Source organism: Pararge aegeria, chromosome 5 (assembly GCF_905163445.1).
Source record: "Pararge aegeria chromosome 5, ilParAegt1.1, whole genome shotgun sequence".
In the NCBI taxonomy this organism is placed as follows: domain Eukaryota; kingdom Metazoa; phylum Arthropoda; class Insecta; order Lepidoptera; family Nymphalidae; genus Pararge; species Pararge aegeria.
In genome coordinates, this window is record NC_053184.1 from 18,513,339 (window position 1) to 18,531,553 (window position 18,215).

General features: G+C 35.8%; 1 protein-coding gene across 1 annotated transcript in view; it reads left to right on the forward strand.

Annotated features, from left to right (window-relative positions):
* The window catches only part of LOC120624111 (proton-coupled amino acid transporter-like protein pathetic), a 53,236-nt gene that overhangs the window by 30,941 nt on the left and 4,080 nt on the right, over window positions 1-18,215 (forward strand). Inside the window, exons 2-8 of the mRNA XM_039890464.1 lie at window positions 4,839-4,905; window positions 5,857-5,973; window positions 10,750-10,900; window positions 13,226-13,347; window positions 14,001-14,085; window positions 14,998-15,242; window positions 17,528-17,740. Coding sequence (XP_039746398.1) covers window positions 4,853-4,905; window positions 5,857-5,973; window positions 10,750-10,900; window positions 13,226-13,347; window positions 14,001-14,085; window positions 14,998-15,242; window positions 17,528-17,740 — 986 coding nt within the window. The 5' untranslated portion in view covers window positions 4,839-4,852. The remainder of the gene's footprint in view (window positions 1-4,838; window positions 4,906-5,856; window positions 5,974-10,749; window positions 10,901-13,225; window positions 13,348-14,000; window positions 14,086-14,997; window positions 15,243-17,527; window positions 17,741-18,215) is intronic.

Here is an 18,215-nt window from a genome sequence, read left to right on the forward strand (position 1 = left end):
ATGAGCGTGTGCTAGGACATAGCATACGCTCATTTACAAAGAGTTATCACCGGAATGGGGACTTGCTCAATAAATCTAATGCTGGCGAAGCGATACTGTGTACGAGGTCACAGTGCTGCCTTGTGAACGAAGGGCGTTAGAGACATGATACATTTGCATGATTAGCGCCCAGGGAGCCGGGCATACAAAATGTATGGCATATTAAGCGACTGGCACTTGCTATAATTTGCTCCAAGGAGAGCAATACATTTTTTCTCAACTCAGGTAGCTGTACGTTTCTTGTAAATTATTATTTATAGTAATTTTGTCTCTACTTCCATCACACGATCAGCTGCAGAAGCTATTAGCAGACTTCCTCTTATTTGAGGCTGGCCTGCTTCTGCATCTTAACATTACATCGCACATAACTTAATCGTTTGATTAGTTTAGTACCGAGTAGTAAAGCTGTTTGAGACGGAACTCGTTCGGGGAAGATGGACGCGGTGCGTCACTCTCTAGGACGTGTCCCTTGCATTTTACAGTTGCCCTGTTTATAGGTGATGGTTTTCCATTGAGCATCAAGTGGACAAACAGCTCGGTCTGTCAATTCACTCAAATTGGAGGGTCCCAAGAGGATTCCTATTGTAAGGTCACAGGGCTTAACGGCTGCGATAGGGAGGTTGTGTTTTTATTGCCTAGAGCACCGCGTGTCCTCTCCCCCACCCGATGCTCAATGTATGTGCAGTAAAAAGTCACTGTCGAATCATGACCGCTGTGGAAACGTTATACAAATACGGGCATCCCATTTATCACCAGCAACGTAATTTTGACAACTTCTTCTGCAATATGCTTCTTCTAGATATGGCACAAGTCACATCAGAACTTTTAATATATCGCTTCTTTACATTGTAGATGATGGTGATAAATAGAAAAGCTTTAAATGTGGGTAGACGGGTATTTTTTTATCACCATCTCAAGAGCAACGTGGAGCAATTCGTTTATGAAATTTTTCGAACAAAAAATAGTGCGGGTAGGATTATATAAAGTTGAATTTGTGATCGATTAAGCCTTTTATTTTCTATAATTTATTTATTTTTCAATTTTGAACAGTGTAAGTTATAAAAGAAAAACAAAAAACATTATTATTATTGTTATTCAATTTTAAATTTATAATCCATACTAATATTATAAATGCGAAAATTAGTTTTAGGCTTGAACACCGATCTCGATGAAATTTGGCGCTGAGATAGAAAGCATCTGGGGGAGGGAATTTTTATCCCGTGAAAACTAACGGTTCCTAAGGGATTTTTGAAAAACTTAACAATCGTTTATTAAATCGGTAAAACAGTAGACAACACTTAATAAACTAAAACATGGTGACGCGAAAGACTTAAAGACAAATACAATATGTTAAAATCAAATCTAAATAAAAGTAGGTGTAAATTTATTTCGTAGGTGATATGTAGGACAGTGCAGAAAAACATCACGACCTTGTTAAAGGTTCCATATCATTTATTTTCCTTGTACGCCTTATTTTTTGTCAACATCCAAGTGAGAAGCGGCGATGGTCCAGTTGGTAGGATTTCAACTTCATTTAGAGGGCCCGATTTTGAATTCCAGCACCTTTAACTTATCTAAGTTACGTGCGTTTTATAGCAATTAAAATATCACTTGCTTCAACGAAGATGGAAAACTGAATGAGGAGATCTGCATGCCTGAGAGTTCTCCATAAAGTTTCAAAAGTGTGTGGAGACCATCAATCCGCACTGGGCCAGCGTGGTGGATTAAGGTCTTACCACCTTTCATTGTGGGAGGAAATCCGTGCCCTGTAATGGACCGAGACGGGGTTCATATGATGATGGTGCAAGTAAACTTTTATAAAAAAATTAAACAATATCTCTTGCCTGGCTTCGGCTGCGTTCTACCACCCTACCAAAAAAGACGTGCCACAAAGCCGAAAACCGTTTAGTAGTATTACTTTAATATAATATCTACCATACCCAGAATAGGGTTTAGACTGCGTCAGCGCTGACCATCAGGTGAGATTACAGTCAATTGCAAACTTGTATTGGAAATAAAAACCCTTGTTCATCTTGCGATTACTATGACCGACTACGAATCACAAGTTACCGAGTTCAATTTTCGAATCAGACGATATATCTTATATATATATAATGAAAATGGTCTTCGTTTGAGGCTCAATCACGCCTAAACCACTGATCGTATCGACATGAAACTACCACCATTCGATGCGAAATTTTTCCTAGATGGTTTATGGCTATCTATTTTTTGAATTCCAACATTCCTTCATTTTTTTATTGCTGTTTTACTTTTATGAACATTTATCCCGCTAATAAAAACAAAAGATAAGCATTTTCTCTTGATTCTTTTGTTTTCATGGATTTCAACAGAGTGTATTAAACGGATTATGGTTTTTTACATTCAGCTAAGAATCTACTCACGGTAGTGGAGAACGGCTGGACCAATTGGGCTTTTTTTTATCTTCAGAATTGTCAGGAGAAAGTTTTGTATGTAAGAAAATTTTAAAAAAGCCCGATTAAAAGTTAAAAATTTCGATGATAATCGAAGAATTCCCATCTATATAGTCACTCACCACGAAATCTCGGGAACCATAAGACTTAGAAACGTGAAACTTGGTAGGAATATTACTTTTGCTATGTAGAGGTCAGCTATGAATAGATTTTAAGAAATTCATTCCCCAAAGGGGATTGCGGGGGCGTTAACAATGAACAATTCCCGTTTTTAAACTATAGCTCCTATAGACTTCAAATTTGGTAGGAATCTTCTGTAAGAGGTGTAGAAATAGGCTATGAACGAATTTTACGATAGCTCACCCCACAGGGGGTTGCGGGGGTGGGTATTAACAATTAATATTTTTAATTTTCCAGCTAAAGCTCCTACAAGCTCCAAATTTTGTAGGAATTTTCTATATCGTTTTTAAATCACAAAAACGATTTATGAACAAATTTTAAAAATTGAAGATTGCGGGGGCGTTAACAATGAAAATTTTCAATTTCCAAGCGATAGCTCCTATAGAATCCAAATTTAGTGAGAGTGTTCTATATGTAATATAAAAATGATCTTCGAGCGGATTTTACAATGAATCACCTCCAATAAGGTTCGCGGGGGTGGGTGTTAACAATAAAAAATTTCAATTTCGAAATATAGCTTCTAAAAATTCTAAATATGGTAGGAATCTTTTATTATTCACATAAAGAACATCTCAAAATGGATTTCAATAAAGTCTACATCCGACAGGAATTGCGGGGGTGGGTGTTAAAATCTAAAATTTTTATTTCTAACCTGTAACTTCTACAGACTCCAGATTTGGTGGGGATCTTCGTGTATGTAGGGATATTCGTGTATTTCCTTACAACAATCGTCTTTTTGGCAGCGGAGAAAAAGTCATTGAGAGGTTTCAAAAACTTAACTTTACATGTAGCTATCCAATCAACGGACTAAGAATTTTACATTCATTTTACTTTTGCAGACTACATAACCGACGAATTCTTTTATTGCGGGATCGCGGAAATGTAACAGATTAAAATGAATGCATTTTCCAAGCACATGAGATGTGGAAAAGAAATTTAGTTACTTATTCCAATAGAATTCATAAAAAACATGCACAATTAATTTTCTATAAAAAATTGATGTCACGGAGAAAATTTTAGTTAACAGAAAATTCGTCGCACTTGAACCTAGACAGATTTCAACTTCACATATGAGACTTGCAATGACTTTAACTTAAAATTTCAATGCTCATTTCAAATTTTTTTCTTCATGTCAATTATTATGAATTTTTGGAAGAAAGGCACGGAAATGTTATAATGATTGCACATTGAAAGTTACAATGAATATTAGTGAGAAAAATCACCTGGATGAAAGATACAGGCTAAATCGATGGAATTTGGAATTTGAGTAAGTCTAAACAATATCGATGCTTACAGTTCTATCCGCGGGGCCTATTTATGTTCATACAAAAATAAAAAAAAAGGAGAATAATAAAAATATGAAAAAAATAAATAAAAATGAAACATAAAATGTAATTTATTTCCTTTTTCAATTCGCCCAGCGAAGCGGGCTGGAAACGGCTAGTTATGACATATAAGCATATATTGTATACATTATAAGTGTAGTATATCATATTTTTATGCGTATGTATATAAAGTAAGTATATTTTATGTAACTATTATAATACTAGTTTTAGATTTTAAAAATACGAGATCGCGGTTTGTTATCATTGTGACGTCACAATACCTATTTGTGTTATGTGATTGACCGATTATGCTTATCTCACTTTAATAGGTCTTGAATTGCTTTTGAAATTCCGTAATATATCTAAACAAATACATAGGCAGTTTATATCTATTTGACACAAACACACTAAGTAATTAATGATATATTTAATTTTCAATACATACTACATGTGCGACGCAGTTTTACTTACGTTGCGTTAGAAAATAAATTGTAGTTACTAACTGTTGGCTTTGCTTTTTTAAAGCATATTTTTAACTTGTGACAGATTGCACGCATAGAGCGTTCAACCATACATTTTTATATATTTATTAGATCATAAACATATATAAGTTTTATATATATTTATATTTTAGTTCCACCCGTGCGCCGTCGACAAACATTCATCACCATATCAACCTATTACCAGCCCAGTACAGGGCATGGGTCTCCTCTTACAGTAAAAAGTATAATGATAACTAGTAAGAAACATTGCATTCAATTAACTTAGATAGTTCAGAGCGTTTAAATTATGCATATTAAAATTTCAGCATCAGATACTAAAGTTTAGAATTCAGGCGTAATATGTTTTTTCTTTGTTAAAGATTCAGTCAACAAAATGGGACACGACGAGAAAAAAGGGACTATAATCCTGGACAACTTTAATTCTACGTAAGTAATATCAAACTCCATTATTAAACCTTTTATTTCAAGGATTATTAGATTGGTTTACAAACATCATATTTACTTAAATGAAAGAAGGCTTTCATTCAGTAATAAAGCATGTTACGGTTTGACGTTACTTTTAAATTATCTACAGAAGAGTAAATAGGAAGGGCCTAAACCTCTTTGTAAAATTTAACTTAAATTACTGGCAGTCATGTATTATTGTTGCTGTGTTTTTAGCGATCTTTGTGGCGCAACGGTGAGCGCTGTGAATTTAAGTAGGAGGTTCCGTGTTCGATTCCCGGCAGGGCCAATTTGGAAATTTATAATTATTGAATTTTCTCTGGTCTGGTCTGTGAAGGCTTTGGCCGTGGCTAGTTACCACCCTACCGATAAAGACGTGCCGCTAAGCAATTAAGTGTTCCGGTACGATATCGGCTTGAAACAGATTAGGGGTATGAATACCATACTCTCCAACAGGTTAGCCCCCTAACATCTTGAACTGCATCATCATTTACCTAGTTTAGATTGCAGTCTAGGGCTAATCTGTAGTGGAATTTAAAAAAAAATTGTTATAACACGTTTATTACAGCGTAATTGCTATACAACTGCAGAATTAATAATAATAAATATACTTCGGCAATACACCCATCGCCATCTAGCCCCAAAGTAAGCGTAGCTTGTGTTATGGGTACTAAGATGACTGATGAATATTTTTATCAAAATTTATTATACTTAGAATATACATAAACACCCACACTGAAAAACATATATGCTTATCACACAAATATTTTCCAGTAGTGGGCATCGAACCCTCGGCCTTGGACTCAGAAAGTAAACTGCGCCAAATGGCCGTCAAAATTCTTAATGCGAGTACGACTCGCACTTGGCAGATTTTTCTATTTGCTAGGTTGCCGTTGGAAGCGATTTAATATTATTGATTTGAAATCTTTTCAGAGCTAATTTGGCGTCGAATCCCGGCTTTCAGTCGACGCTGAGTCTGGGCTCAAAGGATGTCATCAACGAAAAGGCATACAATCCCTTCGAGCATCGGAGAGTGGAGCATCCAAATTCGTGAGTAATTAAATTCCTAGCAATTTAATTTAATCTTGAAGATCTTATCTCTTGATCGAAAGCCTTATTGAAATGAAATGAAATGAAATAATTATTTTGCTAAATCTATATAGTTATAATAAAACTGTAACTGGAACTTTTAATATATTACGAAAATTTTGACCGGGGGATGCTTTATAATCGATACTGAGTCCAAAATAGATTATTATTTCATTTTTGTATGTATGTCAGTCTATCCGGGCATCACGGATTTAAATAAAATTTGGTATAGTGGTAGCTGATATTCTGGTTTAACATAATAAGTATCCTAACTTTTTATCCCGATAAACAATAAGTTCTCTTAGGGAAATGGGATAAATTTTTAATCAATTTTACTTCATAGCTCTGTTAAATTTGAACCGATTTTAATAATTCTTTTTTTTTTTGAAAGTGTATGCTACCGAACATGTTTTGTCTAATTATAATGAAGATCTGATAAAAATTGTCGGAGATAAAGGACATAACTCTTCACAAAGAACAGCAAGTTGCAAGGCATATGGGAAAACGATCGAATGCACGCGTACTATCTTACTAATATTATAAATGCGAAAATTTGTGAGTATGGACAACTTACTAACTCAATATACGACTTAAAATAATAGAGGGTATATACATATAAAATATAGATTTTAGCATCAGATCTATTCTAGCTTCTTGATTGACTCATTCGTAGACGAAGTCGCGAGGGTCCGCTAGTATAATAATAAGTCCCCCGAAAGTGAAGTCAAGCTCCTAACCACTGCGCTATAACCGCTTCATTAGTCTGCATTATTCTAAAAATGACTGAAGAAAGTTGCAGGCTATATTTTAAATGATAGACAATTAAAACAATTTATTGTTGTCACATTGTTTCATAGACACCTTGTGAATATTCAAGGTGCGATAAACCAGGTTAATGGCGAGCCAGAAAATCTATAAGGTATTCCGTAGATAAATTAATATAAGTAAAAAACGCAGAGAATTTAAGTAGGAGGGCCCGGGTTCGATTCCCGGAGCAATTTGGGAATTTAAAATTTCTGAATTTTCTCTGGTCTGGACTGGTGGGTTTAGCCGTGGCTAGTTACAACCACACCGACAAAAACGTACCGCAAAGCGATTTAATGTTCAAATGCGATGTAGCGAAGAAACCGATTAGGGTCGTGTCTACCAAACTACAAGTTCTTTTTGGTATAAGGATTAAAAAAATTATAAATTACACCCTACAGATTCTCGTGCTTTTCGCGGAGTATAGCAAATTAAGCTTTATTTTCATAATACATTATTTCCTTTTTATCTGAATACTGTTACCACCACCCCTCCACTTCCCGCGTGCGGCTTAAGAGGCGAAAAACGGCTTATTACGGAGAGCGGCTAGCAGCATCCTCTGTTAAACTACTACCATCTACTTTATATACTATTTTGACGGCCGATTGGCGCAGTGGGCAGCGATCCTGCTTTCTGAGTCCAAGGCCGTAGGTTCGACTCCCACATCTGGAAAATGTTTCTGTGATGAACATGGATGTTTTTCAGTGTCTGGATGTTTTTCTGTATTTTATATGTATATTATTCATCAGTCATCTTAGGACCCATAACACAAGCTACGCTTACTTTTTGGGCTATAGCTTACTTTTGGGGTTATGGACTCCTCTAGAGGCGGTATACCCAAACAAAAAAAAACCACGGCATATCCCTCTTAATGGCATTGTACGAAGCCCGGGGATCAAAATATAAGCTAAACCTGGGTAAAAGTTACTTCTATGTATACGTGTCACTGGCGAAATAAATCGTCCTGATTTGGCACACCTAAAAGCCATAAAACCTAAAGAAGAAGAATGTGTAGAATAGGCGTTAAAAGTTTGTATAGGAGAATTATTCATCTTAAAACTTATGCGAATTTAGTTGCGGGCAACGAGGTACATTCAAACATTTCTCAATGTGTGAATATATTTATTTTATGGGTATATGTATATGTGCACCGGCAAACTATTTTCTGTATTTGTTTTCTTCGCCGTTGGTTGCCTGGAAGAAATCGCTATGAAGCGATAAGGCCGCCAAATTGTATACGTTGTTTTGTTTTACTTTTCTTTTATGTTCTTTTTGTGGTGGGAAATAAAGGTATATTAATTCTTTAATTCATTCAATGTAAACAGCAGATAATTATTGACAACCAATTATAATGATATTCCGTTCAATGCTATCATATTGTTAAGATATATCCTTGTGAAGTCATTTTGAGGAAAAAGTGATCGTACCTACTGATATTAATCGCTTAAAAGAAATTTAAGGTCGTAGGCACACTTTATAGGGTTCGCAATAAAAAGAATACCCAGTTTTCACATCGCTCGCTGTCTCTGTTTGTAGGTTTAAAAATATTAAAATACTACCGCTATTAACATTATTCACGCCAAATAATAAATACAACTATAAATAAATTATGAGATATTAGAGACAACACTAAAGGCCTTTCCCCACGATCACCATTTTAGGCAGATGGTTTTGTGAATAAATAAATAAATATACTATGACAATACACACATCACCAACTAGCCCCAAAGTAAGCGTAGCTTGTATTATGGGTACGCAGTAGTACAACTACAGCTACTGCTTCTTCCAATCACAGAGGCTATACGGCACTATACTATGAGAAGCGGTGAAGGTCGTAGTCCACCACGTAGCCTAGTACGGATTGGTGGACTCCATACACCTTTGAAAACATTATGGAGAACTCTCAGGCATGAAGGTTTCCTCATTTTCGTTGCTTTAACTTCAAACGCGTGCTGGGATTCGAACTCTGCCCTCCAAGAGGTGGTATAATGCAAAACCGGATTGAGTTTCTGCTAGTGTCTGACCTCGTACATTATTTACCCGTGTCCCTTGACATAGTATAGAATGTAGGTAGTATATTATAAGTCGCTAAGTAGGCCCGTAAAATGGTTATAATATTCAAATAATATGACCAAAATAGAAAAAGAGAATAAAGATATTGCTATAACTTTATTAAGTAACGTGCGTTTTACACAATTAAAATATCACTTGCTTCAACGTTGAAGGAAACATATCGTGAGGAAACCCGCATGCCTAAGAGTTCTCTATAACGTTCTCAAGCAGTGGCGTGTGAAGTCTACTAATCCGCATTTGGCCAGCGTGGTATGGCCTAAACCTTTCTCATTCTGCGAGGAGACCCGTGCTTTGTAGTGGTCCGGAAATGGGTTAACGATGGTGATTACATTTTTATTCTTTTAGTTGCATCTTAGTAGAGCCCGCCATATCATGCGCTCAGTGGCGTTCATTGTAGAAAATCTTAAGTACGAGTCATAAAAAACTTAAGAATAGGCATTATATGAGTTATAAAAAGCCTACCTTTAAGTATTTATTAATCGTACTTGAGATTTTTTTTTTTTTTAATCTTTATTTATTTGGGACTTTTATCCAACACGGATATCCTTCCCATCATCCCTTAAGTAACTAGTAAACAAAAAACCTAACAAATATATTAATATAAGGGAAATGTAACAGATACAATCTGTTATTGCTGCGTATGCACAAATATCTCAACAACAGACCTGAAACCTTCTGTGGTCGGTCGAGAGAGAAGGCTCGTTAGAGCACCCACGTCAAATGGAGATTTTCTTCATTTTATATTATCTGCATACCCTGTGCATACCCTCAATGCACGCCAGTGCATGCGCTGTGCTTCTCGGTTTGTTGCGTTAATTTTAGATTCTAAACATTTCTCACTCTGAGGGGAGACCCGTGCCCTGGAAACGCCGGTAATGGGGAATTACCGTCGTTTGGCGCAGTGGGCAGAGAGCAGGGTCTCTGCCCACTGAACCACTCGAGCTTTCTGAGTCCAAGGTTGTCGGTTCGATTCCCACGACTGGAAAATGTTTGTGTGATGAACATGAATGTTTTTCAGTGTCTGGGTGTTTGTCTGTATATTATAAGTATTTATGTGTATTATATTCATAAAAAAAAATATTCATCAGCTATTTTAGTACCCATAACACAAGCTACGCTTACTTTGGGTGATGTGTGTATTGTCATAGTATATTTATTTATTATTTATTTATATTTAATGATGATTATACTAAAGCTCCTCTACTGGTTGCCAAAGTCAAAGTCCAAAATATCTTGATTCAAGTAGGCCCATAGGTGACAATTAAAGCGTACATTACATGAAAATAACACGGTAGTGAGATGATGGCGATAACCATATTCGTAAACTGGAAACCTTTTACTTGTTTGGAAGCCTTTGATTATTTTCACATGTTAGTCACGTGTCCGTGATAAGTGTAATTTATCTTTAACTAAATCTTTTTCTTTCTTGCTGTTTTTAATTATTATGTACCTATTATTTTTGCCACCACTTATTGCGTTACTGTTCTAATCAATGCTCTTAAAATTGTCTACTTTTGTAAATAAACTGTACTCTTTAGGCTTTTTTAGTCTATGTTATAAGATTCTTATTAAATGTATACTAAGTTACTTCTATGTAATGAATGCTTTTGACAAAATAAAATAAGTGGGACCCGTGGCTTGGCATGCTCTCTGGGGCATGGGGGAGGACACACATTTCAAGACACAAAACTCAATACTTAATAGTTTTATTGACCCGACAACAGATTCAAACACAAGACATCGTTATCCATACTCTAAAATCAAATCCGACTACGATTTTAGAGATTAGCGTATTCAAACAAAGATGCGTTAATATTTTTATACTGATGGTGATAGTGACGGTTTTTTTATCTTCCACAGAACTATCGGCTCCTTGGTGCATTTACTCAAGTCCTCGCTTGGCTCTGGTATCCTGGCTATGCCTGCTGCGTTCAAAAATGCAGGATTGGCAATCGGCGCCTTCGGTACTATCATAGTGGGCTTCATTTGTACGCATTGTGTTTATGTTTTGGTAAGTAATAAACGTTATATCAAATGTGTGAGTACTTTTTTTGGCGAGGTAAAAAAGCCCCGCCCCCTCTAAATGGGGTATACCCAAACTAAAAACCACCACGGCACGGCCCTCTTTGCAGAAGACGTCAGCTTATCTTGGGAGGCAGCGGGTACAATGTGTAGACACTACACTATAACTAGTTTCCTAACTACGAGTAGGTACATTAGGGCAATCCCACACCAACTTACCACATAGGTCTTTTGTTCAAAATTCTATGGTTTGGTGCCGCTTGCTTCCAGCGGCTCGTCGTCGTCTGTCCACCTCGTTGGGGGTCGACCAACGCTGAGCTTACCAGTGCGGGCCACCATTCCAGCACCTTGGGCCCCAACGTCCATTCTTTCTTCGAACTATGTGCCCCGCCCATTGCCACTTCAGCTTCACGACTCGTTGAGCTACGTCGGTAACTCTGGTTCTTCTACGAATCTCCAAATTTCTTAATTGATCACGTAGAGATACTCTGAGCATAACTCTCTCCATAGCCCGCTGAGTGACTCTGAGCTGAAAAAAAATTATAGCCAACCTTAACGAATTAAAATACCTCGAAATCTCATTTAGGTACACGTGTATGACGTGATGTGCATATTAAAGTTTCTGTGAATTATTGTTTTAATATGATTTTAGGCCATGACCTTTTTTCTGTTGCCTTAGTAATCCGTGACCGCATTTCGCCAGCTCATGTTTTGGTGTCACTGCGTATTTCTTATTACAACTCTGTACAGTCTCTATCTTTAAAAGTATTGATCTCAGGAAAATGTTATTGAACACAAGTTTTTCATTATTAAGAATACTGTGATACTTAATAGGATTAGTTGGAAAGGGGTACCTAGTCTCTAGGGACTCTCTCTAGCTAGTCTTATACAGGGTTTTAAAAAAAAAAGTACAAAGTGTGTTTACTTGACAGAATTCAAAATGTGTACACATTCTGTCAAGTTGAGGCCACGCCACCTTTTTAACGGGTATTCGAATAATTTTAGCGAGCTAATTTGATTTATTAACAGTGTTTCTAACTAAGGTTTAATCCATCAAATTTACTTCCTAAGGTATGCCCTAGGGAATGTAAAAAAAAAAAGATTTATTTCAAGTAGGCCTAACAGAAGCACTTTTGAAACGTCAAGTCTGTCTGTGTGTAGTGACTCTACCACCGGTTCGAAAGGCAGATTCTACTGAGAAGAAGCCGTCTGAGGGAAATGAACAATACCCATAAAGGATTTGCACGCTTGCAATCGCGGAGTCATCCTAGCTAGTACTATGAATGCGAAAGCGTGTTTGTCTTTATGTCCTTCCTATACACCCAAAAGAATATCAAAATTAATTTATTTCAAGTAGGCCTAATATAAGCACTTTTGAAACATCAATTCTGTCTATTTGAAGTGACTCTACCACCGGCTCGGAATGCAGATTCTACCGAGAAGAAGCCGGCAAGAAACTCAGCAGTTGCTCTTTTCCAATATCAACAATTTACATTTTACATTTTAAAATTCATTTTTCTATCTTGTGATAGATGAAAGCGGAATAATCTAGGGTATGTATTCCTAAGGTATGTAATTATAATTGATTTTAAGATGAAATTTAGTGGAGTTAGTTATTCTTAGGGCGTATGCCTCGTGTTGGAGAAGGTCAGAGAGTATCAAATCTCGCTTGTTCTTGACGATTCGATAGCCTTGTGTAGGCAAACGTCAGTTGTTTAATAGAAAATAGTCCATTAAACAGGAAGGAACAGTTAAGGAGAACTGATGGAAAATGGTGAATTCTTACTTTTCTTATTAAAACCCACAGAATTCAGAGCATTGAGAAACCGTGTACGCGACTAATATTAAAACATCAAAAACCTCTCTACTTTAGTAGTGTGTCTCGAACACGCAGTTAGTCACTTCATGCCATTTAGAAGAAAAAATATAAAATTCGGTAGTACAAATGAGGTTTTGCGAGATTTATTTTTAAATCACCTGGTCGAATTCTCTACATTGAAGATATTTAAAAGTTTATTTTTGGACGACACTCTATAATCGATACTCAAGCGCAGCACCGTATTTTTTGTCCTTCTGTCTGTCTGTCCGCCGGTATCATAGCCGCGCATCACGCTAAATGAATTCTTGGGTTTGCACATTTGGCACTTCTAGAACGATTGAAAAACTTTATGATTGGTATCTGATTTATTGAGATAAGTGTAAACTAAGCAGTACACTGCATCAGGTAATTTATGCGAGCGAAGCCGCAGGCCACATATAATTATAATAATAAAGCATAATTTAATGGTTAAAGTTGTAAGGATTTTGTTATCAGGTAAAAACGTCGCAGCAAGTGTGCGTTGAGGCGAAAAAGCCGTCGATGGGATTTGCCGAAACTTGTGGAGCAGCTTTTGAATTCGGACCTAAGAGATTACGGCCGTGGGCTAACTTTGCTAGGTAAAAAATCATTTTCCTTTATAATTTTTCTCGTAAAAATGTTGTTACGTTATACGATAGAGGTTCCCAACCTAATAAAGCCAGCGTCTCACTTACAAGCACTGACCTCATTCATATTACGTCGTCGTTTACGTGTTTACCAGTTAAGACATTTGTCACGGCGCCCTCGCCGTAACCTTGCTTATTAAAATAGATTGCTAATTTTTACTTAGGCAGATAGGCGCAAAAAATCCTTATTAAAACTAATAAAACTAAAATAAGTAATATTTTTTAACAAATAAAAATAAAATTACTCCAACATCAGCAAAGCTAAGCATGGTGATCTCCACACAATTATTCAGTGTTGAAAACTAACAAAAAATATTATTTTGTACTTTTTGAAGTACAGAAGGTGAGCCTCGCGGTGCACCTTTGTACTTTCTACGACGGACCGGACGCGAAGTTTTGTTTTTTTTATGTAGTATGTCATGTATGTGTATGTACATAAATCTAGAAACGTATTAATGAACTGACATCAAGCTGAGAACCTGTGGTCTTGGAAACCTGTTTTAGCTAGATTTAGTTTATAAATATCGTTAAACGCGGTGTAAAAAATGAAAATTTCTGTCTTTTATTCAAAAATGTCCTAACTTGACTATCACTTTATTTTTCAGAACATTCATAGATTACACGTTAACGTGTACGTATTTGGCTGCACTGTGCGTATACGTCGTGTTCATTGCCGAAAACTTTAAAGAGGTTGGTGCGAATACTTTATAATAATAGTAATAATAATAAAGACATTTATTACTGAACTTGGCTAAGGAATAATCGGTTTAAAAAAAAACAATTTTTTAAACCGATTATTCCTTAGCCAATTGGCGCAGTGGGCACCCTGCTTTCTGAGTCCAAGGCTGTTGGTTCGATTCCCACAGCTGGGTTCGGTAAATGTTTGTGCGGTGATCATGATTGTCTTTCAGTGTCGGGTGTTTATATGTATATTATAACTATGTTTGTATTTTATTATTATGTATTGTATCTGTGTATTCATAATATTATTTAACAGTCACCTTAGTACCATTAACACAAGCTTTTTCTTTTTATTCCACTACATGTGAGACCTTGACTAGAATCTCACCTGGTGGTAAGTTATGATGCAGTCTCAGATGGGACAAGTCTGTTAGGGATTGTGGTAGTCAAACCTGCTAATCTAGTTATTTTGTTCTTAAACCCTATTTAAGAATATATAATTTTTAATTATTATAGGATTTTTTTAATTTCATATTTTTACAGGGTGACTCCATATAAAATATAATTATGCACCCTTCAACAATATTTCGTAATTCCGTTACACGTTGTATTTCGTCAATATTTGTAAACATAAACGCGATGCAAGATGTTTATGGCGCCATCTAGTTAGATAATGTGAAGACTGCCACACTGTACGCGATAGAATAGAATAGAATAGAAAAACTTTATTGCAACACAACAAAAAAAGGAAAATACAAGGAAAACAGTAATAGTACTTAGTGCTAGGGTGCAAAGGCGGCCTTATCACTAAAAGTGATCTTTTAAAGGCAACCTGAGCGTACGAAGCCGATAAAAGAGTGGAAGCGATATTGAAAGACGAGGGTTTTATAATTACATATATATTTTTTAAACTGTTTACAGGTTCTAGATGAATACTATCCCCACTACAAGCTATCAGTAGAAGCCTATTGTGCATTGACACTAGTTCCTTTAGTGCTCATCTGTCAGATTCGGAACCTCAAATGGCTGGTACCGTTCTCAGCGGTTGCAAACGTCTTCCTGGTTATATGCTTCGCGATCACCATGTACTACATCTTCAACGACATGCCGAACCCGTCTGAAAGAGAGATGGTTGCTAGCGTGACTCAGTGGCCCCTCTTTATCAGGTACTACTTTTATTATTACTAAGGCTTCAGTATAAATTAGAGAAAAAGTTAAAAATAATATCATCATGATCATATCAACCCTTTACCTACTAAAAGGCGCGGGTCTGCTCCCACAAGGCGTTAAGGTGGACTACGCACCACGATGGCCTTCTGGTCTAAGAAGCTTACCTCAAACTTTCTCGCATGTTTTTTTTGTTAACACCATCTCACATTGTCATTATTAGAGCAATCTGATTAGAGCCATAATACACCCCCCCTATATTGTTAAATCACAATTTAACAATTATTCATTGTAAAGTCAACATCTCCTGAGGATGCTCCAGGCTCCGGTTTCGGAGCGAAATGTGCGTAGAGGGTACATTGCCGAGGATCTGTTTGGTGTGGAGTATACGGATTGAAGTAATTATAAATTACACCATACAGATTCTTCTGCTGTTCGGGGAGTATAGCAAATTAAACTTAATTTTCGTAATATATTATGGATTTCCGCAAAGTAACGCCTGCTTCTATCGAATACTATAAAAGGAATTTTCTTTAAGCTTACGTTTTATACAAATTTTGAACTATTTAATAGTCATCTCCAAGATGTTACCCGGTAGTTTATTGTAAAATTGGTTTGCTTCTTGCTTGCTTTCTGACGTATTTTTTTTTATTTTATTTATTTATTAAGGCCCAAACAGTATACTTAATACTTAAAATTAGTACAAAGAAAATAACACATGCACAAATTAAGTAGCCGCTAATAAATCAAACGAATACATTAAAATTGACAGCAAACTTATAACTTAATTATGAAACTTTAGAATATGGGCTTGAGAGAAAAAAACATATTATATTATTGACAGATAATGTAAATAAGAGAAGACCCTTATTAACAATATCCATCAAAGTGGATATGTGAAAACATAAGTAGTACTTTTACGTAGAACAATTAGAAGTTAGAATTTAAAATAAAGATGTTTTTTTAACTGAGCAAGAGTAAGATTAAATAAATCTAAATCCGAGAAATTATTATTATAGCTTTGAGTAGCTCTATAAATATAACTATTAAGAGCGTATTTTGATCTGACTAAGGGCAAATAAAATGGAGGGGATTTTCGCCTAGATATAATATTTTTTGGACAAACAAAACCAATTCTACTAAGTATGGTGGTACTAAAAATTTCCTTAATCTTGGCTGGTATGATAAGTAAGGATCCAGTACCAAACTATTAAGTCCTTCAGCATAAATAAAGTAGTATTGTACCATTGTAAAGGAGTTAGTATAGGAGTTAAAACCAAACAACAAAGCTTTTAATAGTTTCTCACAGGTGTTTAATTTCGGAGTACCTTTGTGTCATATTCTACTTTATACTCAAACAATATGCCGTTAAACTCATAACAGCATCACTGCAACCTGTAGAATTAAATTAATCTCTCTGTTTGAATTATTTCAACCGGCTTAAAAAAAGGAGTACATTCTCAATTCCACTGTAAGTTTTTTTTTTGTATATTTGTTACGCAATTACCCTGCCAACTATACAGCGATTTTGATGATTATTTTTTGTTTGGTTTGTCATACCTCGGAGGTCCTATTTTAATTGATTGAAGGTATATTGAAGAAATCCTGAAAAAATCGAGGGAACTGTTTAAAAACTCTAGTTGCGCTTGCGATTATGGTATATGGTTTACCGGATGAATCCGAACTAATATTATACATGTGGAACTTGAAATGTAGAAACACCTATAGCGATTTGGGAATTTTAATTTAACTCAAGCATTTTCTTTCGAAAGTACCATTTAGTCACGTCATACTAGACTAAGAAACTAAACAATAAAAAGTATTACTCTAGTTGCGCTTGCGATTATGGTATATGGTATACCGGATAAATCCGAACTAATATTATACATGTGAAAGCGTGTTTGTTTCTTTGTTTATTTGTACTTTCTTTACCTTCTAACTTAGCAAACAATTAACTTGATCTTTGCGTACAGTTAATTTAAAGGACGCAGAATCACTTAAGAATACAAACAAAAAAATCTTTTTGGATAACAAAAGATAAAATACACATCCAAATATACTTGGACCGTCTAGTAGTAGGTAAGAAATTAATGCTCGTGACAAACCACCCACTTTCGAAAAGTTATAGCCTATAGGTGCGTAATTCGAACTCAGTCCACCCGAGAGTGAAGCCGTAGTCCTAACCACTAGGCTACTTTATATATATCACTGTTTTATCTCTCCCATGATTCTAAATCAAAATCAATGTTTGTTTGTCGATTGTCAATAAAATTTATTTTTTCAGTACAGTAATATTCGCGATGGAAGGCATCGGTGTCGTCATGCCGGTTGAGAACGAGATGGCCAAGCCGGAGCAGTTCCTGGGATGCCCTGGCGTACTGAACGTTGCCATGACCATTGTGATCTCCCTGTACGGACTTGTGGGCTTCTTTGGATACATTAAGTATGGGGACACAGTTCGGGGCAGCGTGACTTTGAATCTACCGCAGGACGAACTGTAAGTAATCATAAAAGCTGTACTATTTTTGGTCTGTAAATGTCTCTTATACCAATGAGCACATATCATAGGAATATAGCCCCGTAACGCTGCTACAATAAGGACTTTTGGGCTGTAAACTTAAATAACATAACATACGACGTTGCCCGCAATTTCGTCCACTTTTGTTTCAATTTTTAAATCACATTAGTTCTAAGTTGTATGTTCTTGTAAGAAATATTCGGGTGGAGTTTTAGAAAATAGCTTTTTTAATTAAGTGTAGCTATAAAAATAACTGTTTTGTTTAGGTTTGTTCCTTAAATTTTTTTAACTCGCTATAACTTCTATATTAAAAGTTCGAAATACGTTACGTTGATGATAAAACTATATTTTATTTGCTAATAGAAAGGAAAAAAAAATAGTCAGTTAAACATAATAGAGTAGCAAATTGCACTAGTTTAATAATATATGACGTATAGTAGGGTCACATCATTCA